We start from the raw sequence: 26,961 nt of genomic DNA on the forward strand, positions 1-26,961 counted from the left end.
ACTTTCTTAGCATTGATCGCTCAAAGAGAGGTTAAGTAAAGGTGTAACAATCTTCTTAGCAACTATCACTCAGTGTGTTTGCTGTCGTACGAACCATTTTCTCTAAGTATGGATTGGATGTTCTAATATGGTCTATGTGACTAAACTCTCAAATAGTCTATGTGACTCATTTAGTCTTCGTGATTAACTAGTCTTTGTGACTTACCTGAATGAACTAGTCTTAGTGACTTATCTTGGACGAGTGGGAGATGTAGGAAATAGGAAAGTGGGAAAAGTGAAAACATGGTCCACGCTCCCCACTACTCATAATGGAAAAGTCCATTATGACCCTGGGTTATTTCCCTATATAAAGGGGAGTGTCCAAGGATCATTCGAAGAAGAAAAACAATGAAGAAGAAAACGAAGGCAACGAGAGCTAGAGAAGGACATCTGAGGCGGTGGGATTTGGTTTGTGGAATCGTAGAGGGCTTTCCGATCCTGTGATCGCTCTTCTGACAGTGAGTTTCGTCATTGCCGATTGTGGATCTGCGGGAGATTGCTATAAGTTTTTACTGCTTTAATTTGTCATCTTTCATGCATTTAGAATAATCAACAATTAAAGCCAGCGTTGAATGACCATAGCTCGATCATTATTGCAGCTAGAAATGAGCGGTCCTATAAAAGGAGGTCATAAGCAAGAGTAGAGAGATAGAAGTGAAAGCAATAGTAAAAGATTTTTTCCACCTGCATTCCCCGATTTTTTTCTCTTAGCCTTATATCCGCTTGACTAAACTACTTGTGATAGCATTTGAGTGTATTCTCGATTCATCATGATCCCCCAGTGCTTGATGCTGATTTACTGTCTACCATTGTATCTTGGGAAATAGACTATCCGAAGAACCTTGAAGCACAGTCGGAGGTGGGATAAATTTGTTTCAAGGGAACTGCGTTGAGTGCATGCCTCAATATCTCCCTCTACAAACTCTACTTCCCGACTCAGCGACTTCGACTTCTGACTATGCTTCCCAATTCGATGACTCTACTTCCCAACTCTCAACTCACCGACTCCGACTCCGACTCTCGACTATGCTTCCCGATTTTGTGACTCTGCTTCCCAATTCTTGACTCAGTGACTCTACTTTCGGACTCGACGATACGAAATAGCTATCTTCCAGATAATCTAGCAGCTCTGCCTAACTTTCAAGGCTGACAATCTGAAATTATTTACTTAAGTCATCTTGATAAATAAGTTGAAATTGATTTTATATAATTTCAATTTAGCTAAACTTCTCCTCTATATCCAATGACAAATTATCCCACAATAAAAAGTTAGATTAGGGATGAAATAAACAATGCTAGGAACACAAACAACTCTCATGGATAGAATAGTCATTCTTTTATTCAAAACAACTTCTTTAAAAAATAATTCATGTTCAATTTGATTTGCATTATGAATGGATTTATATAGTAGAAAAAAAATTATTTTGTCATAAATTTATTTTTTAAATTGATAAGAAATTAATATTAACTAGGTTAAAAATAATATTTATAGTTGGTTGGTTCTAAATGATATTTTCTGATGGTAAAAATTTAATATAATTTAAAAAAAATAAAATAAGGAATTTTCATGGCTTTCACTATATAGCCACTTGCATTTTGCATATTTCAAAAATTAATTTGATATTTTTGAAATAAAAAAATAAAAGACCTTTTTAAATTATTCTAAATTTTCATTAATATTTTTTTAAAAAAATATTTTCTTAAATCAAACAATGTGACCTTTCTGGAAAATCTGCCGTGTATATATATATATATATATCAGGGAACCCTAGCCCAGCTCTCTCTAGGCCCAGCTCCGCGCCGCAACTCCCCTCCCTTCCTCCATCCTATCACGATCTCTGTACCAATCTCTCGGCCGCCGGGACGCGGGTCGGCCGTTAGGTTTTCCGATTACTCGCCTCTCCTGCATCCGTTGCTCCTATATATCTTGTGATCTTGTTCCTTCGATCTGGGTGGTCAGTATTCCTTCGGCAGCACCAATTTTCCAGGGTGCTGCGGCTCTCCGTTGTCCCATTTCTCTCCTACGAGGTGTTCGTATATTCAACTCCGTCGCAACAGAATTAGGTGATAAACTTTTGTTTAAAAACATAGATTTAATTGAGTGATTTCTTCGTCAGTCAGGATGAACTTCGAGTTTGATTTTGAAAAATATAAGATTTTAGCTTGATATTGCTAAAGTCTGTTACTTTGTTCATTATTTAGTTTTAGCGTCTGTTGATGTGATAAGTCGATCGATACCACAAATACAAGAAAACTATGTGTTGTAAAATATATTAAACATTGTGAATCAGATTTTTCTGCGATGGTGATGTTTTGGTGTAATAGTAAAGTAGGATAGGCTTTACATTCGTATATGACAAACTCATGCTGTATATGATCAAGTTATTTGCTGCTTTCTTTGTTTGGGTTTTGAGATTTAGATTGAAAAAGGTCCCATCCGAGGATAATAGAGTATCTGAATTCAAAATTTCACAGGATCATTTTTCATATTAGCTTGTCTTTATCAAGGGGGGAAAATACTTAAATAAACAGATGGTTAGGTTACAGTATACATTATTTCTTAATTTTTGCATTAAACTTTATGCACATCTTCATTCAATGCACATTGATAAATGTTAGCGGGCATTGTTATCCCAATAAAAACAATTGGAAAAAGAGATGAAAATCTTTTTCTGTCTTTTATTGTTATTTTCTGGTACATGTTATTGCATTGGTTAAGCATGTTTCTCAAGTTACTAGTCTAGTAAATTGACAGTCTCAATTGTGATATGCGGCTTTAAAAAAATAAATTCCAAAGTTTTCTGATATAATATTTTCAGGTCAAGTATAGTAATTGACCATTTGGTTGTGAAGGTTAGACCCTCCTCAAACTAACAATCACTGGACATTACACTGGTTAGTTTTTTGAGATAATTTCATTTGACTAGTTAGAACAAATTGGATTTTGTTTTTGAAAGTTGGAGAGAAGGAAACGATTATCATGGCTTGAATCTTAATTAAAAGAAAAGAGAACTTGAATCTCAATTGCAGATCCCAAAACTTGAATCTTAGCTTCTTGATCTGGTTATTTTTTGTCGATGAATGTTTGCCTTTCTTTTGTGTGGATTTCATTTCCTTTATTGATTATGGTCATATGATAATTAGTTCAATTACTGTGGAACTATGATAATAAGAGTTTGTTAGAACATAAATCAATACAAAATTGATATCAGCTTGTTTGATTTTGATGTCTTGCTTCGATTGATTAGGATCAACATTTTTTTTTTATAAGTGTGAAATTATGATACAAGGAGTCTGTTAAAACTCTTCAACAAAAAAAATTGATATCAGTTGTTTTTCAAATCATTTGGATGCCTTCAGTATACACGTTTTTCATGTAGTACTTCAGGACAGTTGAGTTTGTTCTTGTTGATTATGCTTTTTATTAATGCACATTTTTCCAGGCAAGGTAAAAATATTGTAACAGAAGTCTTTTGTGTAGTTAACTAAGATGGTTCAGTACAACTTCAAGAAGATCACAGTCGTCCCGTCTGGGAAGGACTTCATTGACATCATCCTTTCACGAACCCAGCGTCAAACTCCAACTGTTGTCCACAAGGGATATGCCATCTCTCGCCTTCGTGAATTTTATATGCGCAAGGTGAAGTATACCCAACAGAACTTCCACGAGAAGCTGTCAGCCATCATCGATGAATTTCCTCGGTTGGAAGGCATACACCCATTCTATGGAGATTTGCTTCATGTATTGTATAACAAAGATCACTACAAGCTTGCTCTTGGTCAGGTTAACACTGCCAGAAACATTATTGGGAAGATTGCAAAAGATTATGTTAGGTTGCTCAAGTATGGTGATTCATTGTACCGTTGCAAGAGCTTGAAGGTTGCTGCTCTGGGTCGTATGTGCACTGTTATAAAGCGTATCAGCCCTAGCTTGGCTTATCTGGAGCAGATACGGCAGCACATGGCTAGGCTTCCTTCAATTGATCCCAATACTCGCACAATTTTGATCTGTGGATATCCTAATGTGGGCAAGAGTTCCTTCATTAACAAGATCACTAGGGCTGATGTTGATGTCCAGCCATATGCCTTCACTACTAAGTCTCTCTTTGTTGGTCACACAGATTACAAATATCTTCGTTATCAAGTTATTGATACCCCTGGGATTCTAGATCGTCCTTTTGAAGACAGAAATATCATAGAAATGTGCAGTATCACTGCATTGGCACATTTGAAAGCTGCAGTCTTGTTCTTCCTTGACATATCTGGATCATGTGGTTACAGTATTGCTCAGCAAGCAGCTCTCTTCCATAGCATCAAGTCATTGTTCATGAACAAACCACTTGTTATTGTGTGCAATAAGATTGATTTACAGCCATTGGAAGCGCTTCCTGAGGAGGACATGAAGCTGGTGATGGAGATGAAAGCTGAGGCTGTCAAGTCAATATTAGCCCAAGGTGGAGATTCCAAGGATGATGAGGGAGTTTTACTCACAATGAGTACTATGACAGATGAGGGAGTAATTGCTGTCAAGAATGCTGCCTGTGAAAGGCTTTTGAACCAGAGGGTAGAAATAAAGATGAAGTCGAAAAAGATAAATGATTGTTTGAACAGATTCCATGTTGCAGTTCCAAAGCCTCGCGATACAAAAGAGCGCCCACCATGCATTCCTCAAGCTGTTATAGAAGCTAGAGCCACTGCTAATGCGAAGGAGAAACGGAAGCTCGAGAAGGATCTCGAAGAGGAGAATGGCGGAGCTGGTGTTTATTCTGCTAGCTTAAGAAAGCATTATCTGTTAGCTAATGATGAGTGGAAGGAAGATGTTATGCCAGAGATCCTAGATGGGCACAACGTGTATGATTTTGTTGATCCTGACATCTTGCAGAGGTTAGAGGAACTTGAACAAGAAGAGGGTCTGCGTCTTGAAGGAGAGGCAGTTGAGGAGGACTTTGAAATGGATGGGAAAGAACTTACTGAGGAAGAGAAAGCACTCCTCTCTGAGATCAGAAGAAAGAAGAAATTGCTTATCCAGGAGCATAGGATAAAGAAGAGCACTGCCGAGAGCCGTCCCGTTGTACCAAGGAAATTTGATAAAGATAGAAAATACACAACTGATAGGATGGGTAGAGAGCTATCTGCTCTTGGGATCAATCCTTCTGCAGCTGTCAATCGTGCTCGTAGTCGATCTCTCTCTACGAGGGGTCGCAAACGGGATAGATCTCTGGCAGGACAAGGTGAAGATGGGGAAGCTATGGATATTGACACTGAACACTCTAACAAGAAGCTGCGTGTGCGGTCAAGGTCGATATCTGCATCTCGATCGCGGGCAATAATTGCTGCCCCTGGTGGATTCACTCCTGGAGAAGGGTTCAGAGACATCGTTCAAAAACAACAGGCACTTAAAATCGCTAAGAAGTCAGTGAGGCATAGAAACAAGGCTGCTTGCAAGGGAGAAGGTGATAGAGTTATTCCAAACCTGAAGCCAAAACATTTGTTCTCTGGAAAGCGAGGCAAAGGCAAGACCACCAGGCGCTAGTTTATGCAAATGTTTTCTAAGTTTGTCTCCTTACACTTTATCTTCCCCATGGACTTGTTATCAACACTATAAGAGTTTTGAAGAAAGTGTATCAATTTATTCCAGGTATTTTGCTGAGTTGATTGTGACTTAGTAGCATTTTAGTGTCATTTATGCCAGAGCTTGACTTATTTTTAGTGTTTTTGTGAATTTCAATTTGAATAATGCATTTTGGATGCTACATTTAGTTACAGGGAAATTTTCTTATTGAGTTTAACAATTCCAAGTCTTGATTTCATACTTGAAAGTAAGAATGTGAGATTAGATTAACTTGACAGTAATTGCTTAAGTAGTAAAACTATTGATTAGCATTGTGGTTGAACTTTAGAGGATGACAAACATGTAGTGGCATGGTTCGGTAGATTTGAAGTGTCGACTGGTTGTGTGAGAGATCGAGAGTGAGACATTTTATAAGATTGATTGTTTAGAATGAATGGATATGCTGGCTGGACCACGTCTACCCTTGGAAAACTGTGGAATGGTAGAGTTTCATTCTTTTATCTTTTTATGTTGATAGAATGAGACATGAAGTAGAACAATGTATCATGTTGAGTCTGTAGTGGAGCTCAAACAACTGGACACTGAGAGAAGGCCTATGACTGTAGCAGAGGATTGCTGCCGGTTCGACTTGCAGGTTCAGTGGAAAGGGCAGCAGAGAGGAGGCTGACCGAGACTCCATTACTCGGAGAAGGCCTAAGATCATGCCAGACCTAATATCAAAATTAGATGGTCTACTTATAGTAGAGCTACACATTGGCTACAAAGATCCAAGATTAAATGGGTAGTAAGAGATGAAAGCATAGATTTTTTTTTTCACAAGGTGGCTAGTACCATGTAATATTGGAGCAAGAGATGAAGTCGACATCTTAACGGCTTAGGACGGTTTAGGGGTGTATATGAGCCAAGTCGCTCGTGAGCTATTCAAAGCTCGATTTGATAAAAGTTCGTTTGAGTTCGTTTAATGAGACTTGTTAAGATAAACAAATCAAGCTCAAGCTTCATAATATTCGGCTCGTTAGCTCGTGAACATGTTCGTTAAGCTCAAAATCAACTTTTAAATAAAAAAAATAATAGTTTTAATATTGAATTTATAAATTTTACACTTTACTTATGAAAAACATAGACAAATTTATTAAATTTATTTATTAGAATAAAATTATAAATTTTAACAAAAATATTATAATTTTTTAAAAATATATAATTTAGTTTTTAATGAATATTTAAATTTATAATTTATATTTATTAAGCTCGTTTAGACTCGATAAAAGTTCGAATAAATTCGTGAACTATGAATATATTCGTTAAATAAAGCTCGAGCTCGACTCGATTATAAACGAGCCAAACCCAAACATCCAAGAGTTCGGCTTGGCTCGATTACACCCCTAGAACGGTTCCATACTCTATAGAAGGGAATAAATCATGGAGAATATTTGTCCTAGTACAATGAATTTTTATATAGAGAAGGTAAGACATTTAACGAGTTATTTTGTATCAGTTGGGAATTAATCATAAATCTATTAGAGTAATTACTCTGGTAAATACTAACCTAATCGTGGAGGCTAGTATCATGTAATATCGATCTTGTTTTAGGTCGACAGGTATGCCAATGTGAGAGATCATATTTCGGTCCAATATTGATAGGTTGGTAGGTTGGCCAACCTCTTTTGTTGATTGCCACTTCAACTCCCCTACACTGAGCTTGATTTCTCAAACTCTTGCTTTTGTTTTTTAAATTTTAGGCTGCAGTGAATCATAGTGAAGCCGTCGATTTTTTTTCCAGCTTACGGAGGCATGAGAAAGTGGAGTCATTAATCGTGCAGTTCCAAAGGAGTTTTAAAAGCAGCTTTTCATTTCACTTTGACGGTGCAGTTTCAGAATAATTGATTCTTTATTTTCCAAATTTTGACCATGTAAGTTTAGAATAATGAGATCAGATTTCCATCGGCGAGTCAAAAATTACATTTTAATATCATTCATTTGGTGGAATAGGTATGAAAGATCTAGCGACTAACAACAATGGGTTGGCCTTGCTGCGGGTGGACGCCGCATCAGCCACGGCGGCGAAGCTCTCTGGAAACCTCCCGTCTGCACCTTCTATTAAAATCGCTCACCCAACACTTATCTTATGATTTTTTTAAAAAATAAAATAATAATAGTGATCTTCAACCAGTAAATGGTGAATCGAACCATAACTGATGATTTTGAATCGTGAATTTTGATTCGTAACATTAAGAGTCGACATTCTTGAAACATCTATTCCGAGATCGGATCTATGTTGCACTCTAACTTTGAATCTATTGATATATATTTTTTAAAAAAATAAATTCTTTAATAATAATGAGTCCAACTAGATTCTTATTTTAAGATTTAAATCGTTTTAGATCCATCATAAATGAAAGAGTGCTTATAGCACTTAAAATACCAATGAACTTAAAAATACATATTATCCACTTTATTCCCAACACTTCCATATGTTCATCATTGGTTCGGATTGATGGCTGAAAAAAAATCTATCAGAGAATTTGAGCATCAAACAACTGCAGGATTGCAAGTTCCAATCAATGTCAGTTAAACAACTAGCTCAGATTTCATTCACAGGCCTAATAAAGAGCATTGGAAATCAGTTATGAGGAAAGTGGTATCTCAATTTCGTCCATGGAAACGAAGGCATTTGTAAACTGGAGGCAGACTCGATCAGCAGTGTTGAGCCACTTAAGAAGGGATTGACAGAATAAAAAAGACATCTGATCCAATTGAGATTATTAGATGATGGACTGACTCCTTGAAAACTCTAGATAAGTCACCGCTAATAGATCGGACGAAAGTTGGAGGCAAAGGCAGATGGAATGAAGAATTGAAGATTACCAAAGTTGAATTCGGACAAGACCATAGATCAAGACAGACTTAAGAATGCGACCATAGATTAAAATTAGAAGACGGACATGGACGAAACTCCAACATTTAACTCAGGTACAGAAAAGAAGTAGAACTCAATAGAACGATATAATTAGGTAATAGAAAAAGTATTATGCATCTTCCCTCGCTAATACAAATAACCAGAGCAACCTGCCATGTAACTCTTGCTGCTTTCCAAACATCAAGATCTTTTGTGATTCGAAATCACTAAAAACAGTTCGAATCTACAATATCACAATCATGCTCAAAAATTCTGGGGGCACAGTAAACACATTTATTAAGAAGGACAATTAAGAGTACCAACCAGACGCAAACTGAAAATAAATGCAGCAACACAAGACACAGACAAACGGCAATGTAAACTTAAGGTTTCAACAGACTTGGGACTATAATGGAGACGACCAACGCAAGCAAAGGATCATATATTACTGACCACCACGAAGGCGGAGAACCAGGTGAAGGGTAGACTCCTTTTGGATATTGTAGTCGGCCAGGGTGCGGCCGTCCTCCAGCTGCTTGCCGGCAAAGATAAGCCTCTGCTGGTCCGGGGGGATGCCTTCCTTATCCTGGATCTTTGCCTTCACGTTATCGATGGTGTCGGAGCTCTCGACCTCCAAAGTAATGGTCTTGCCGGTGAGGGTCTTCACAAAGATTTGCATGCCTCCCCTCAGCCTCAGCACAAGGTGAAGGGTGGACTCCTTCTGGATGTTGTAGTCGGCCAGGGTGCGGCCGTCCTCCAGCTGCTTGCCGGCAAAGATCAACCTTTGCTGGTCAGGGGGGATCCCTTCCTTATCCTGGATCTTAGCTTTGACGTTGTCGATGGTGTCGGAGCTCTCCACCTCGAGGGTGATGGTCTTGCCAGTAAGGGTTTTGACAAAGATCTGCATGCCACCGCGAAGACGGAGAACAAGATGGAGGGTCGACTCCTTCTGGATGTTGTAATCGGCCAAGGTGCGGCCGTCCTCGAGCTGCTTACCGGCAAAAATCAACCTTTGCTGGTCCGGGGGGATCCCCTCCTTGTCCTGGATCTTCGCTTTGACGTTGTCAATGGTGTCGGAGCTCTCCACCTCGAGGGTGATGGTCTTGCCGGTCAAGGTTTTAACAAAGATCTGCATGCCACCACGGAGACGGAGCACGAGGTGGAGGGTAGATTCCTTCTGGATGTTGTAATCGGCCAAGGTGCGGCCGTCCTCGAGTTGCTTACCGGCAAAGATCAACCTTTGCTGGTCCGGGGGGATCCCCTCCTTGTCCTGGATCTTAGCCTTCACGTTGTCGATGGTATCGGAAGACTCGACCTCAAGGGTGATAGTCTTGCCGGTAAGGGTCTTGACAAAGATCTGCATGCCACCACGGAGACGCAGCACGAGGTGGAGGGTGGACTCTTTCTGGATGTTGTAGTCGGCAAGGGTGCGGCCGTCCTCGAGCTGCTTGCCAGCGAAGATCAACCTTTGCTGATCCGGCGGGATCCCCTCCTTGTCCTGGATCTTGGCCTTTACGTTGTCAATGGTGTCAGACGACTCGACCTCAAGGGTGATCGTCTTGCCGGTGAGAGTTTTAACGAAGATCTGCATCTGCTTAAATTAATAGGAAAAATTAAGACCCAACTGAACAAAACAAACGATTTAGATCCAAAAATCAGAACAATCTACTGCAAAAAAAAAAAAGATCGAACGATCGGCGTACGGCAATCTTGTTGCAATTAAAAAATACCCAACAATCGAGTTGCAATCGTATAGAACTATAAAACCCTAGCTAATCGAAAATCCAATCAACAACAACAAGAACAGAGGAAGATGGAAAAAAAAATGAAGAACTAAACAACAATTACTAAAAAATCGGAAGATGACAAAAGCATACCTTGATCGAAGAGAAAGAAGGGAAAAGCGCTTTGTTCCTATTCGATTAACAATTGGGATACGATAGACGGGTCGATTAGGGTTCCTTTTATAGAGCCTTCAATGGATATGAACACCTCCCGGTGAATTTACCTCCAATTGATGCTTCCCACGAGAGCAAGGACGTCTTCGTTAAGTTACCGTGGCTCCGTCGTAATCGTTAACCGCCTTAATTTTAGACTATTTGCCCCACAAGGGTGGCCCTGTCTGTTGTCCAATCATATCTCGGGTATGTGACTTCGTCCAAATCGTCGGTGGTCCGAAGACCGATTCTTCCGTTAGGCAGGAGACAATTTCGTGGAAGCCTACGGAACTTTCTGGATTTATTTTAGCCGCCTAGTTGGAGCGCCAACCATATGAAAACAAAGAAATGTGGATTTAATTTTAGTTTTCTTTTTAGGTAATAATCTTCCTAGGTATAATGTATGGATTCAATCAAGAAATAAATATTGTAGGTCAAAATCAATGAACTGAGTTTTATATCCAGATAAGTTGAGATACTAAGGTGGAGTTTAGTTTTCTTTTCATATTTTGAAAAATATTTTTTTCCTTTTCTTAGAAAATAATTTTAGATATTTTTTATTTTTCCATAAAAATAATATCTCCTTTTCAAAAAAAAACTATCAGTGTGAAAATTGTCAACCAAAGCTTTCTATTTTATCAGAAAATATAAATAGAAAATTTACAATCGAGAATCTTCTTATTTTCTATTTTCCTGTTTATTTTTTTTTTTAGTGCCGTTAATATGCATTCAATTTCAATTATTTTACTATAGTTACTTAATTGTGTTTTTAAAAATAAATAAATAAATAAAGTCCTTTGACCCTATTTTATTAAATTTTAAATTATTCATAATTTAACTATTATAGTTGAGATCTCTTATTTATTATGATTTATTGTTGAATAAAACCTCAAATTTAATATATATTTTTTAAATTATAGCAAAAGATTAATCTTAGCGCCCCTCGTTTCATATTATACTAAGAGAAGTAAATTATATAACCAACGTATATCTAACCATCAAATAATTATGGGATGGAGGAGTTTTTCATTAAAGACATATACGGGATTTATTTTTTATCCTATTATACTAAATCTATCATCTTCTATCATTAAAATTTAAATATTATTTAATTAATATTTTTAGCTATTTCCGAATAGACTTCTCTCAATTCCTCATATAACTTTTAATTTTCTTGGATTTCACTTTTATTTTATTCTTTTATCAACAATTAATTGATTTTTTTTATCATTTTCATTTGTAATCTAACAACGAATACTTTAGTAATCCATGTTGTGGCCTTTAAACCGAGTAATCCATGGCTATTTTTTTTTCTTGGAGGCCTCATACCCTATAGATCTGATCCTGACCTAGATTGGTACTATAAAGGATCATAATTCTATAAATTATGGTCTTCATCACTCTCCCACTCGCCATCCACCCAATTGAAGGTCCAATGAAAAGTTAGTGTGGTCATGATCGTAACGGATAGGTCCAAATTGAGGAATCCTAATATTATGATCATAGCATTCAAGATGTGATCATCAAGGATTTACAAGTTAAGTCGTGAACTTCATGCAAAGTCATTTTCTTCTTTTTTGGCTATGCACAAGCTTTGTATCAATGACTTCATGCGTTGAGATAGAGAGCGAGATCAGTCGATGATTAAACGGTGGAGCTCTACCAATTGATTGTCCATAACGATCTATTTGAGATAGAAGAATAGAGGATGACACGATACTTAAGGTTTGCACCAGTCTTTACAAGGTGTTCTCATTCTTCATTCGTTGTAGACAATTTCAGAGGCTTATCAACATTAACTAGCTATTAAAAATTAACCGAACTGAAAACCTACTGTAGTTAAAGACGACCAAAATAGCCTCAAGGATTTGTTTCCTATTTAGCAGTCACTGAAGGTTAATTCTAAACCCACTATCAAGTGTTTCGTTGGGGTGAGTAGGATATAGAGCAACCAATTGCATAAAATCTATTAATCAGAAGGGCAAAAATTTGTTAAATAAGGAAGAAATGGAAGACAAGATAGAGCCCGTTAGTGAGCTAGTGTATAATATGTATGACTATGATGATGATCATTAGACATTAGTCGTTCGCAAGAGTCTACCAACTCTTAAAGGCGATTTAAGGGATGATTAGTTGAAAATCAATATTTTTTGTACAATTTGTACAGTTGCAAATAAAGTGTGCAAAATGATGATTGTTAGTAGGAATTATAAGAATGTTGTGTCCGAGAAGACTATCTAAAAATTACAGTTAAAGGTGGACCATTATCCTAAGTCATACAAGTTATCATGGCTAACTAAAGACAATGAGGTAATAATAGTTGAAGGTGGACCATTATCCTAAGTCATACAAGTTATCATGGCTAACTAAAGACAATGAGGTAATAATAGATAGGGGACACCTTGTATTTGTTTTTCAATTGACAGCAAATATTATGATAATCCTTGGTATAATGTTGTGTCTATGGAGACATCTTATGTATAGGAATGACAATGAGTCATATTTTTCGTCCTCATATCCATTGGGAATCAAATATCCATTCTTATATCTATACCCATTAAAGAATCAGATATATACTAATAATTTTTTTCTTTCCATCTAATTAAATCATCATTCAACAAAAATATATTAGAATTAACATCATATTAAAAAATATATATAATTAAAAAATAAATTTAACATTTATATAATCTCCTAAGCATTAACAAAAATAGTTACTCCAAGCAATAACAAAAATAGTTAATGGCTTTTGAATTAAAAAACTTTTATATATATAATAGGATATTTGGATTGAATATTAAATATCGATAGTCCCTCTCTATCATCGTATATTCAGGTCGAATATCGAATTCTTTATTGAGTTCAGAGAAAATTGTTATTATTAGATTGGCTTTGGTAGTATCATTGTAGTGTTATTCATAATGAATAGAAACACCCCTCAAATTCACGGGAAAACAATATTATGTTGATGTCCCAACAGAAAGAAACCACTTCTACCCGATAATCAATAATACTAATTGATAGGAGTACAACAACTGTTAAAAGATTTTATGTCAGAGAATCTTCCTTTGGGTTGAACCTAATCTAAATTCGAGAAGCTCAACATGTTCATGCTTTGAAAAATAATTTGTGTCCCCTAACACATGCGGTCATGGCTGGCTTTAGGCATAGGTTATTGATCCTGTCAGGAATATGAGAAGACGGAATTGTCGAAATAACGTGTCTGGAATGTTGACCGCATCTCCATGACCTAAATGGTGAATTGTCTTTTGTGTTGACCAAGTCGTCAGAAGTCCTCTGGTCAACAGTACCTGCAGCCAGCGTCCGGGTTGCCCCGGTCCCTAGTATCCCGATGCTCGAGGCAGGTCCCATGAATATATAAGCAGCCGAATAATAGTAGAACAACGAAATAAATACAGGATGCGTACAATGACGTACCCTGGCCCCGGGGGGCACCCTCGGATGGATCAGTGAGTTGATCGCGATGTTGATCCAGTCGTCGCGACCCTGAAGAGTAGACAAATGTAAGCCAGCTGAGGAGCCGGATTTTTGGGGGTGATGACATGGAATTAGATGCAGCATGGATCTAAGAGGCGGCATATCGACCGAAATATGACGACGACTTCTGAGCCGGAATACCATAACGGTTCACAGGCGGGAACACGTCACGTAGGCCGGAGAATACCAGTAACTCACAATCATAATGGTGCAAAAAGTGAAACACAGCAGCTCGATAGCAGTCACACAACGGCTCGATGGCCGGTACACAACAATGATCGGATCTGCGTCGAAAATGGTGGGGACAGCGATTGTAAAGCCGCCGAAGTCGCCTATAGGGATGCCGGATAGATAGTAGAGACATCGAAGGTTGCTATAGGGGTGTCGGAGGGAACAGACAGTGGAGATAGGAAGAGGGCAACAACGATGGCGCTATGAAGCCGGCAAAGGTCGTGGATCGGCCAAGGGTTGCTGCGGGAGACGACAACCAAAGAGAGTCAGCGGCAGCAACCCGGATGCTTGCGGTAGTGACGAGATCTGACTCGCAGAGGGTGCACGGCGGTAGCGGTCCGGAGGCTTGCAGCAACGACGAGATCTAACCCACAGGGGGTGCACGACAGCAACGACCCGGAGGCTTGTGGCAGCGACGGGATCTGACTGTGACTGCTCAAAGCGCTGGCAGCTCACGCACAGGAGGGGAGGGGGAGCTGCGACGCATGGCGCGTGCCGATGAAAGGAGAGGGAGAGAGGAGAAGGCGATCTCGCTGACCAGGGATGGCCCGCGCCAGAGGCGATGAGGAGGAGCGGTGTTGAGGGTGGGGTCGGCATGGAGAAGGGGAAGATGATGGCCCCCTCGCGCGTGCCCTGGTGGTGGTGGCAGAAAACCCCCCTGGTGGCGACGCTGAAGACCCCCCCTTCCTCCTCCTGGTGGTGGCGCTGGTGAGAAGAGGTTGGAAGAATGGAGGTAGAGGAGCAGCCGACGACTGGCGTCGGCGCCGGCGAGGAGCATGTGAGGAAGAAAGCCCCTTTCTTGGTGGCAGAACAAAACACGAACCCCATCCTCCCTCTTGACCCATGAACAGTGCCTCTTCTCATAATCTCTAAACACTCTTCACGTGAAATGATCAAAAGACCCCTCTTCTTCTCCCTAATTACCTTTGGACCCAGGGACATATCTGCATAAGCTATTAAGGCCTATGCCTAGGGCCCCAATTTGTATTGGAGCCTATTATTTTTAATGTATTAAATATATTTTTATATGTTTTTTAAAGATAATGGAAAAAATAGGGCCCAATAAAAAATTACACGACCTTATTCTCTAAAATTTTTTAAAAATTAGGATCATTATTTTTAATATATTGAATATTTTATATATATATATATATATATATATATATATATATATATATATATATATATATTTTAAGAGAATGGAAAAGAATAGGCCACGTAATTAAATAATCTCAATCTATCAAAACTTCAAATTTCACAAATAACTCATTAGAGTTCCAATGGATAGAGTCATGAATACTTTTAATTATGGATGTTGTTTTATAAAATCTAATATGTTCGTCTTCAATTATGAATGGTTACATTTATCATTCGTTAGTGATGTTTTCTCTTTTGATCAGTAAGAACATAAATTAGAAATTTTTTATCTTATCCATACAATGCAAAATAAAAAATGTTAATTTTTTTAAGTTCCCCCTCTTCCCCTTTTCCAACTCCCCCTCTCTGTTCTTCTCTTACTCATTGAGATTAGAGAAGAGAAATCACACCTAACACTAACACGTTGATGCAGTCAGTGTTATGATGCTTGTTGCTTGATTAAATTCAAATGTTCATACATTTATTCATATTGTGTCTCATCAAAATGAAAGATTTTATTATTTTTTAGCAATAACGAGTTAGATACCTCTACAATTTCGCTTTCTTGATAGACATTAAGTTTAACTTTTATTTAAATATATTTACAGTCATAAATTATTCGATTTTTCATTTGTCTCAATTCTACCGTTTATAATTGTTCTGATTTAGATAATGAAAAATATAATTTATTTTTTCTTTTGCTTTGTGCCTAAAAAGGCTTCCAGTTAGTTCTTGATAAATGATAATGACTATTTGTTTTATTTTAGTCTCATTATGATCTTTATTTTCTAAGGATTGTATTCAGTTTTATCATTTTATACATTATTTTTTATTTATTTGTTTTTTGTGCTTGCTGATGAACGAGTTGAGCATGGGAACATGATTTTTTTTATATTGTTATCCTATTTTATTGTTCTTATTTTCTTAATTTTATTCCTTTTTATAAGGGGTGTTCTCTCCATATTTCATTTAAATATACTTAGTTTTAGCTAAGTGAATTGTAAACTTATTATCTACTTAAAATATATTATTATATCTAATAATAATACTCTGTTTAATATAATAAAGCTTATATTTTTCTAAATTATGTTATCAAAATTTGAATATAAAAATTTAATTAATAATTTTATATATAAAAAGTGAGAAAATTAAATTGTATAAAAAATATTTTTTTTAATTAATATTTAATTTGTTAAAAAAAATTAAACCAATCTAAATCTAAATGAAAAAAAAAGTGAGAATTTTTTTTTTAAACAAAGTCAAAGGTCTAAAAAATTTTTTCCCACATAAGGAGTCTAAATTCATCTACTTTGTTATATCTCTTGCAAAAGAGTCTAAAAGCTGCCGGTGCAGCTAGTTCTACACCACGAGGGAAGCCTCCATCACCAACATCATTATTTGGGCGGATGACACAAGTATGCAATTCATCTGGTCTTTTCTTTGATATGGAAATTTGTTGTGAATTTTTCTTAGTTACTGAACGAATTCTTCAGTAAATGTAAAATTCATCGACTTCATTTCTTGTGTAATGTGGTGCAGGGGTTCCGCTCTTCTTCAAACATTCCTGTGGATGAACTTGCTTTTGTGCGCAAAGTAGAGGCCAAATACCCAGCATTGCTGTTCAAGCAACAGCTCTCAGCTTATGTTGAAAAAACTTTTGGGATCCTTCGTGATAATGCAAAGAAAGAGTTGAGCTCATTAATTTCAGTGTATACAGGTGAGATGATTTTCATATCTCCGTGGTTGTTAAAAATTTGCCGGTCATCGCTCATCACAAAACTAAAGTTCTTAAATATGGGCAAAGTCTACAATTTCATGCTCTTAACACCACACGCATGAGCAGATTGCATTAGGTGGTGCATTGCTCTAAGACTGACAATCTTAACCCGGAGTGTAATTTTTTCTTTTGAGTATTATGAGTATCAACATTGGCAAAATTTGTGCACATCTATGATTGCACAAGCACAAATTTAATAACCATTCATCATTAGGAAAAGTGTATATTTTATTATCTCATATTTTACTTACCTTGGCGCAACGATAAAATTGTTGCCATGTGACCAAAAGGTCACGGGTTTGAATCCTGAAAACAGCATCTTGCAAAAAGCAGGGTAAAGTTGCGTACAATGGATCCTTCCCCGGGACCCCGCATGGCGAGAGTTTCGTGCACCGGGGGTTTTTTTTTTTTTTTTTTATATTCTACTTGCCTCTGCAATTTAGTTTTACATAAATTCTCTGGCTGCTTATCTATAATGCCTGTAAGTGTTCCACTCGTTCTTTATGCTCTTTCATTACTCAGATTACATATATCATGTCCTACAGTAGAGACAGGTTAAATCAGTGTTTGGTGCATGTGCTTTATGTTTGGAGAAAGGTTTAAATACCAGCCAGACACTAACTTCATCAGACTGGTCACTGGTGTGGCTGGCTTTGCTATAATCGGAGAATATATATACCAACTTGTATCTCAGAATAGCTTCTTTTAGATGATATTCTTGGCTCTAACAAATGCTACAGGGGCATATTACCATTAATCACATTCCAAGTTATAAACATGTTTGATGGTGTTTTAAGACCTTAAGCGCACATTTATTTACTTTATTGATAAAAATTTTTGAAACTGAAGGTAACTAGGACAGTAAGAGCAAAAAGTATGCTGAGAGGGCGTTCATTTGGAAGTAATGCTCAGAACAGCCCGTAGCAAAGCATCATCGACAATCTTGATAATCTCCTGGCAGTGTTGCAAGAGAACTATGTAAGGATTGTTTTGTTGTGTATAAATTAGGAACAAATGTTTATTCTGACAATTAGGTTAGTATGCTACCATATGTTGTTATAGTCTTCTCCTGCGCCGAGAATGTTGCTCCTTTAGCAACGGAGAATATGTGAAATCTGGCTTGGATGAAATGGAATTGTGGTGTAATAAATTAAAACCAGAGGTAATTACCATATATTTATATTCTTTAGCTGGTAGACTCTGTATATACGTCTAATATTTTGGGTTTTCTTAATTGTAGCTTGTTGGATCATCGTCGGATGAACTTAAGCACACAAAACAAGCTATTGGTTTCTTGGTAAGTTCAGTTCAATACACAGTGGTTTGTCAATCTACGTGGAGCAGTTGTCTCTTAGATATCTGTAAATTCTGTGCACCATTTTCTTGAATGAATCATTAACTAATATCTAATATCATATCATTCCATTTTATTCTCGAGTGTAATTGTAGTTTGTCCATTTGATCTGTTGCTGGTGTATATTGAGTTGGTTATTCCTATTAATTACACATTTATTTCTCAATGTGGAATTACCCCCAAGAAGATTGCAAAGAAACACTAGTTGATGTAATTCTATTTCTTTACTATTAAATTTAATTTTTGGTGGTTATACTTGCTACTTGAGAAGAACCTGAGAAGCTTTTAAGTGAATATTAGAGTGTAGATTCTTAGTGTCGTCAGTAATTCACAAAGCTTCTAATTGACTATTGTCCACAAACATAAATCTAATTCATTCTGAGCCCTAACAAAATGAAATCGAACTTTCCAACAGCTACCATAGTCAGACCATGTCCCTTGACAACAATTACGTGACTCCATCCCTATGTCTAAGAAAAAGTATTATGTACATCCACCCAATTAAGCCCAGCTAGCATAGTCAGACCATGTCCCATGACACGACAATTACGCGACTCCCACCCCAAGTCTAAAGACAAAATATTACGTACATCTAAGCCCTCCTTCGTGCTTAGCTCAGGTCGAACTGCAATATGTGACCTTGCCCTTGAGTCGATCCTTGCTCAGCATACGTGGCCTTGCCCTTGAGTCGATCCTTGCTCAGCATACGTGGCCTTGCCCTTGAGTCGATCCTTGCTCAGTTCAGATTGCAATTACGTGGCCTTGCGATCGGACTCGAACTCTGTCAAATCAGACACCGATATCAATCTGTACCGAGTCAACAAGCCATGTAACCCTGCAGCTTTTCCCGCACCATCTTCCGTGATTCCAACTCCAATGAGAAAAAGGAATGATATCTCATACGACTCCACAATAAAATAGAAGTATTAGAAACATTTTGCCAATCTCACAGCAGCGCAGCAGCGCTTTACCAAAAGATTTAGGGACATAGTAGACACTCTTTTATTATGATGAAGAACAATCAAAGTTTCAACCAGACGCAAACTTAAAATATAATGCTGCAACACAAGGACGCAGACAAACGACATTGTATACTTCAGGTTTCATCAGACTAGGGACTCTAGTGGAGACGACCAAACCCAAGCAAAGGGATCATATATTACTGACCACCTCGAAGGCGGAGAACCAGATGAAGGGTAGACTCCTTTTGGATATTGTAGTCGGCCAGGGTGCGGCCGTCCTCCAGCTGCTTGCCGGCAAAGATGAGCCTCTGCTGGTCCGGGGGGATGCCTTCCTTATCCTGGATCTTTGCCTTCACGTTATCGATGGTGTCGGAGCTCTCGACCTCCAAAGTAATGGTCTTGCCGGTGAGGGTCTTCACAAAGATTTGCATGCCTCCCCTGAGCCTCAGTACAAGGTGAAGGGTGGACTCCTTCTGGATGTTGTAGTCGGCGAGGGTGCGGCCGTCCTCCAGCTGCTTGCCGGCAAAGATCAACCTTTGCTGGTCAGGGGGGATCCCTTCCTTATCCTGGATCTTAGCTTTGACATTGTCGATGGTGTCGGAGCTCTCCACCTCGAGGGTGATGGTCTTGCCAGTAAGGGTTTTGACAAAGATCTGCATGCCACCACGGAGACGGAGCACGAGGTGGAGGGTAGATTCCTTCTGGATGTTGTAATCGGCCAAGGTGCGGCCGTCCTCCAGCTGCTTACCGGCAAAAATCAACCTTTGCTGGTCTGGGGGGATCCCCTCCTTGTCCTGAATCTTAGCTTTGACATTGTCAATGGTGTCGGAACTCTCCACCTCGAGGGTGATAGTCTTGCCGGTCAAGGTTTTAACAAAGATCTGCATGCCACCACGGAGACGGAGAACAAGGTGGAGGGTAGACTCCTTCTGGATGTTGTAATCGGCCAAGGTGCGGCCGTCCTCGAGCTGCTTACCGGCGAAGATCAACCTTTGCTGGTCCGGAGGGATCCCCTCCTTGTCCTGGATCTTGGCCTTGACGTTGTCGATGGTATCGGAAGACTCGACCTCAAGGGTGATAGTCTTGCCGGTAAGGGTCTTGACAAAGATCTGCATGCCACCACGGAGACGAAGCACGAGGTGGAGGGTGGACTCTTTCTGGATGTTGTAGTCGGCAAGAGTGCGGCCGTCCTCGAGCTGCTTGCCGGCAAAGATCAACCTTTGCTGATCCGGCGGGATCCCCTCCTTGTCCTGGATCTTGGCCTTCACGTTGTCGATAGTATCAGAAGACTCGACCTCAAGGGTGATCGTCTTTCCGGTGAGAGTTTTAACGAAGATCTGCATGCCTCCACGGAGACGCAGAACGAGGTGGAGGGTGGACTCTTTCTGGATGTTGTAGTCGGCAAGGGTGCGGCCGTCCTCGAGCTGCTTGCCGGCGAAGATCAACCTTTGCTGATCCGGCGGGATCCCCTCCTTGTCCTGGATCTTGGCTTTTACGTTGTCAATGGTATCAGACGACTCTACCTCAAGGGTAATCGTCTTGCCGGTGAGAGTTTTAACGAAGATCTGCATCTGCTTCAATTAATATGAAAAATTAAGACCCAACTGAACAAAACAAACCATTTAGATCCAAAGATTTAGAAATCAGAACAATCTACTCCAAAACAAAAAAGGATCAAACGATCGGCGTAAGTCAAATTTGTTGCAATTAAAAATACCCAAGACTCGAGTTGCAATCGTATCGAACTATGAAAGCCTAGTTAATCGAAAATCAAATCAACTACAACAAGAACAGATAAAGAGGAAAGAAAATTTGAAGAGCTAAAAAACAACTACTAAGAAATCGGAAGATGAAAAAGCATACCTTGAGCGAAGAGAAAGAGGCGAAAAGCACAGCGCTTTGTTCCTATTCGATTAACAATTGGGATATGAGAAAAAGGAAGATTAGGGTTCCTTTTATAGAACTTTTAATCGATATGAACACCTCCCAGTGAAGATACCGCCAATTGATGCTTCTCGCGAGGGCAATGACGTCTTCGTAAAGTTACCGTTGCTCCGTCGTAACCGTTATCTGCCTTTCAATTTTTAGACTATTTGAACTCCCTCCACAACCCGGGCCCAGCTTGTTGCCAATTATATCTCGTGTACATTTGGTATACTCAAAAAAAAGTTCAAACGTTACGCCAGATGACGTTTTCGGTGGACGGAGACCTATTCTTCCGTTAGGCAGCATACTCTTTCGTGGAAGCCTCCGGAACTTTCTTGATTTATTTTAGCCGCCTAGTTGGACAATTTTTCCGGTCTTATTTTTTATTTTCTGATCAATTTTGTTTTAGTTAATTTGCATTCAATTTCATTTATTCTATAATAGTTATTTTATTTTTTAAAAAATAAATAAAGTCATTAAACCTTACTCTTTTAACTTTTTAAATTATTCAGATCTCTTATTTATTATGATTTATTGTTGAATTGCTCCTAAAATTTAATAATTTATTTCACGTGTACTATAATATATGAAGATGAAGAATTTTTTTATAATAACAAATTTTAAAAAATAATATATAAGGAAAGAATCTTTATTTCCGTCCCAAGTAAACATTGCCTTAAGAGCATTACAATTTAAATATTATCCAATTAATATTTTTATTTGTTTTCAAATCCTCCTCTTTGTATTCATGGTATAACTTTTTAATTTCCTTGAATTTCACTTTTATTTTGCCCTTCTATCATCAATTAATTGGTTGATCTACCAATGAATAATAATTATTTTTATTATTTTCACTTGTAATCTAACAATGACTATCTTAATCAATAAAAATTCACTATTAATCAATTGATTTATTATTGTAGTAAAGATGATTATATTACCATATGTTCGTTAGTAGTGGGAGGTTAATTTTTTTTAAATATGCACCCATAGAAAATCGTTCCATTGATCCATTATAATAGTCTGTCAATCTTTAAACAATGGGGCATTCCGTATAAACTCAATTCATTTATTATAACAAGGCTAATTACATGCCAAATTAACAATTCCTTTTAACTTTCTCTTCTCGAATAATCCAATTAGTCGATTTGGCCTTTAATTGTGAGTCACCAAGTTTGAGAGCACGGTGTTGGGATTTTCGAACCGTAAAAATCATTTTTTGTGTTGAGAAAACCTCGAAATCCCATGTCACCGGATCCGTGCGAAGATTAAAATTTCATAATTTCATGTACAAGTTTATCTAGTCCTAGATCTACATTAGATCTACTTGGTTAAGAGATTACCCTTGTAGTGAAGCCATTCGCGAATCCCGCTCGTCCAAAAGTTGTCGGATCTCGAGTGTGTTCAAGTGGACACACCTCTATACGTATCCACACGAACAATAGAGATGGAGAAAACACTTAGAGTGTGCTAGCACTCTAATGGTGTTCGGCCAAGGAGGAGGAGAGGGAGAGAAGAAGAAGCAAGGAGAATAATAATGATAAATCATGAAAATAAGATTAAAAAATGACTTAAGTATTGTATTTTCATCTAATGAAAATACTTAATGCTCATTAACACCATTAATGAGCCTCATTAATGAGCCTTAATGAGTATTTAATATTCTTCATTAAATGGTCATTTTTGAAACTTATTCAAAATTTGAATATAAAATTCAAATTGAATTCCATTTATCATTGAATTCAAAATTCAATGAATGTCATCATTAAACCTCTCTTGAGTCTAACTCAAGTCTAGTCTCACTTGAGTTTAACTCAAGTCTAACCTCACTCAAGTCTAACTCAATCGAGTTTTACTCAATTAATCTAATTTGGATTACTCTTAATCCAATTTGGTTCATCACATGAACCTAATCCTCTAGGTACATCAAATGAACCTAATTTCCATCTAATTGCCCTTTGTGTGTGACCCTATAGGTTTTTGTAACGTTGACAATGCTCCTAAACTCATTTAGAAGCATAAGTAATGAGCGGTATCTAACAACACATCATTACTACCCAAGTTACAAGAATGTTGAGATCCAATATCACCTTGTGACTACTAATTGTGACTCTTCACAATATATGACAAGTGTCATTTTATCCTTGACATCTAGATTGATCAATTTGAGGCATAGACGGTGTCATCCTCTGATCAATCTAAATCTTGAACTCCAAGTAGACTCACTATAATCAAATGAGCTCAATATCTCATATTGACTCATTTGGGCATGACCATGCACTTAGTGGTCTCACTCTATCAAGAATAACGATGTCACCCCCGTTATATAGGAGGGATAGATCTCATTTACATCACTCACATCCCTCCACATAATTTGTTACATACCCAGTAATCGCCTTTATAGTCTACCCAGTTACGGGTGACGTTTGACGAAGCCAAAGTATGCAACTCCTTATGTAGGGAACCATGGTGACTTCAGGTCCAAGGACTAATAGTCATACTAATAGCCACATGAGAAAGTATATGACACTCATATAACGATCCATGATATTTTCTCATGGCGGGTCATTCAGTATACATTCTCTAATGCATACCATGTATCAACTTGATATCTCTATATCCATGACTTGTGAGATCAAGTCATCGAGTTGACCTACATGCTAGTCTCGTCGCATTAAGATTGTCCCTAAATGTTAATACTTGACTAGGAATGATTAAGAGTAGTGTTCTCTATACCATCTCATTATCGATTCAACCAATCGATTGATATAGATAAGAACCTTCTACTCAATGGCGCTATTATACTTAGTTATTTGGCACCAATACAAGTAAGTATAATAACAAAAAATAAATGTCTTTATATACATAAGAATATAATACAATGAGTCCATACAACAATCATCATATGATTGACTCTAGGGCTCTAACTAACATGCGGATCCTCTAGTCCGTAAAATGCAGACTAGAGGATGTGTTGGTTGCTACTCGGAAAACCTAGAGGTTCCACTGTACAAAAATTTTGTACAAAGGTCTGAACCTTTTCCTAGCTACCATGTGTTCTTTTAAATTAAATTTTGGATCGCCTGCGGAACTTAACACGTTTGATCCAAAACTTAATCTATTCGTTCTTTTAGGTTTTGACTTGGGTCTCCTGCGGAACTTAACACGTTCGACCCAAATCACCTTAAGTTATTAATTCCATTAAATATTAATTTCCATAATTGGTTCCCAGTACTGACGTGGCGAGGCACATGGCCTTCTTGGATATGGGAGCAACCACCACCGACTAGACAAAACCTTTTATAGAAAGGTAATATTTAATTTCCTAAAATAACTTTAGGTTAACCGAAAAGAACAATCAAATCACAAGGAAAAGAAAAAACAAAAGAACACAACATCGAAAAACATATTCGAAATTCTAGAATCGTAAGCCTTTTGTATTTGGTATTATTTCCATAAATAACTAGCATGATGCGGAAAGGAAAAATTACTAGTTATACCTTCTAAAAGACCTCTTGATCTTCTACCGTATTCCTCTTATAACCTCGGACGTTGTGTGGACAACGATCTTCCGAGATGAGAACCACTAAGCACCTTCTTCTTCCTTACAAGTTTCGGTCACCACAATTCTCCAAGAGAAGTAGAGGTCCGGCCACCACCACCAAGCTCCAAGGGATGCAAGAAACAAAACCACCTTTCTCTCCTTCTTCTCCTAGCTAGAACCGGCCACCATCAAGAGCTCCAAGAGAGGTTGCCGCCGGCCATAAGAAGAAGAGAAGAGGAAGAAGCTAGGGCCGGCCACCAAGGAGGAAAAGAGAGGAGAAGAATAATAGAGTTGATCACCCATGAAGGCACCTCTACCCCCTCTTTTATAATCCTTGGTCTTGACAAATAAGGAAATTTTAATAAAAAATTCCTTAATTCTTTTGTCATAAAAAAGAAAAATTATTTTAATTAAAAAACAATTTTCTTCTTTTAATAATAATGGCCAGCCACTTCTAATTCCCCAAAACAAGGAAAATTTAATTCACACAAGAATTAAAACTTCCTAATTTGTTTCTAGAAATTTATAAAAATTTCTCCAATAATTTTATCCCTTCATGATTGGTTAATAAAAAGAAATTTTATAAATTAAAATTCTTCTTTTAAACATGTGGATAATTTCCAAAAGGAAAGTTATCTCTAAAATTAAAATCTCTTTTCAATCTACAAATAAGGAAAGATATCAAATCTTTTCTTAATCTTTTATAGAAACTAATAAAAGAGAATATTTAATTTTAAACTTCTCTTTTAAATTATTATCATGGTTAAAAAGGAAAGTTTTTCTTAAAATAAAATCTCCTTTCAATCTACAAATAAGGAAAGATTTCAAATCTTTTCTTAATCTTTTGTAGAAAGCTTTAAAAGGAAAGATTTAATTTTTAAACTCTCTTTTAAAATAATTTTAATAAAAAATCCTTTTTAATATGATGTGGACGGCCACCTAAGCTTGGGCTCCAAGCTATTGGTCGGCCACCTTAAGGCCAACCTTTAGGCTTGGCCGGCCCTAAGCTTGAGCTTCAAGCTTAGCTTGGTTGGCCCCTATTGGTTGGGTAAGAAGGTGGGTATGTGGTGGGTATAAATCTCTATATACAAGAGGCTACGATAGGGACGAGAGGAGGAATTGGTTTTGGTCTCCGATGAAATTAAGCTTCCGTGTTCGCCCCGAACACAACTTAATTCCATCGATAATAATTCATTCCACTAAAGAACTATTATTGAACTACGCACCAATCCCAAATTACATTTGGGCTCCTTCTTATTATGAGTGTGTTAGTCTCCATGTTTAAGATGTCAAATGTCCACTAATTAAGCGAGTTCTTGACAACTCATTTAATTAATATCTTAGTCCAAGAGTAGTACCACTCAACCTTATCGTAATGTCAGACTAAGAGGTTTAACATGACAATCCTTATGAGCTCCTCTTGAGGACATTCTCAACCTAGATCACTAGGACACAGTTTCCTTCTATAATCAACAATGCACACTATAAGTGATATCATTTCCCAACTTATCGGGCTTATTGATTCATCGAACTAAATCTCACCCATTGATAAATTAAAGAAATAAATATCAAATATATGTGCTTGTTATTATATTAGGATTAAGAGCACACACTTCCATAATAACTGAGGTCTTTGTTCCTTCATAAAGTCAGTATAAAAGGAACGACCTCAAATGATCCTACTCAATACACTCTAAGTGTACTAGTGTAATTATATAGTTAAGACAAACTAATACCTAATTACACTACGACCTTCCAATAGTTTGTTCCTTTCCATCTTGGTCGTGAGTTACTGTTTATAATTTATAAGGAACCAATAACATGATCTTCTGTGTGTGACACCACACACCATGTTATCTACAATATAAATTAATTGAGCAACTACATTTATCATAAATGTAGACATTTGACCAATGTGATTCTTATTTCTAGATAAATATTTATACCAAAAGCTAGGCTTTTAGTATACACTCTAACAGGACCACTCTCCATCATTGATGGACAATGATGGTCCCCATTTATTTTACACTTGGAACTATCACTCTCCACTGGAGAGTGGCTCATCCTTTGATCTATATTTTATGAATC

The 26,961-nt window shown here is 37.6% G+C and overlaps 2 protein-coding genes across 3 annotated transcripts; one reads left to right on the plus strand and one right to left on the minus strand.

Moving 5' to 3' along the window:
• Window positions 1–1,803: 1,803 nt before the first annotated feature.
• On the plus strand, window positions 1,804–5,704 carry LOC121971432 (nucleolar GTP-binding protein 1-like). 2 transcript variants are annotated; one of them, XM_042522695.1, is made up of 2 exons: window positions 1,804–2,103; window positions 3,483–5,704. In XM_042522695.1, the coding sequence occupies exon 2, from the start codon at window positions 3,530–3,532 to the stop codon at window positions 5,570–5,572; it is 2,043 nt and encodes a 680-aa protein (XP_042378629.1). In that variant the 5' UTR covers window positions 1,804–2,103; window positions 3,483–3,529; the 3' UTR covers window positions 5,573–5,704. The 2 variants fall into 2 exon arrangements, with proteins under 2 accessions (XP_042378629.1, XP_042378628.1); XM_042522694.1 differs by having other exon boundaries at window positions 3,521–5,704.
• Window positions 5,705–8,778: 3,074 nt separating this feature from the next.
• On the minus strand, window positions 8,779–21,379 carry LOC121971433 (polyubiquitin-A). The gene is made up of 4 exons (XM_042522696.1): window positions 21,267–21,379; window positions 19,609–20,974; window positions 15,719–15,720; window positions 8,779–10,098 (listed from the first exon to the last, which is right to left on the minus strand). The coding sequence occupies exons 2-4, from the start codon at window positions 20,972–20,974 to the stop codon at window positions 8,953–8,955; spliced, it is 2,514 nt and encodes an 837-aa protein (XP_042378630.1). The 5' UTR covers window positions 21,267–21,379; the 3' UTR covers window positions 8,779–8,952.
• Between the last annotated feature and the right edge of the window lie 5,582 nt (window positions 21,380–26,961).

Source organism: Zingiber officinale, chromosome 4A, assembly GCF_018446385.1.
Source record: "Zingiber officinale cultivar Zhangliang chromosome 4A, Zo_v1.1, whole genome shotgun sequence".
In the NCBI taxonomy this organism is placed as follows: domain Eukaryota; kingdom Viridiplantae; phylum Streptophyta; class Magnoliopsida; order Zingiberales; family Zingiberaceae; genus Zingiber; species Zingiber officinale.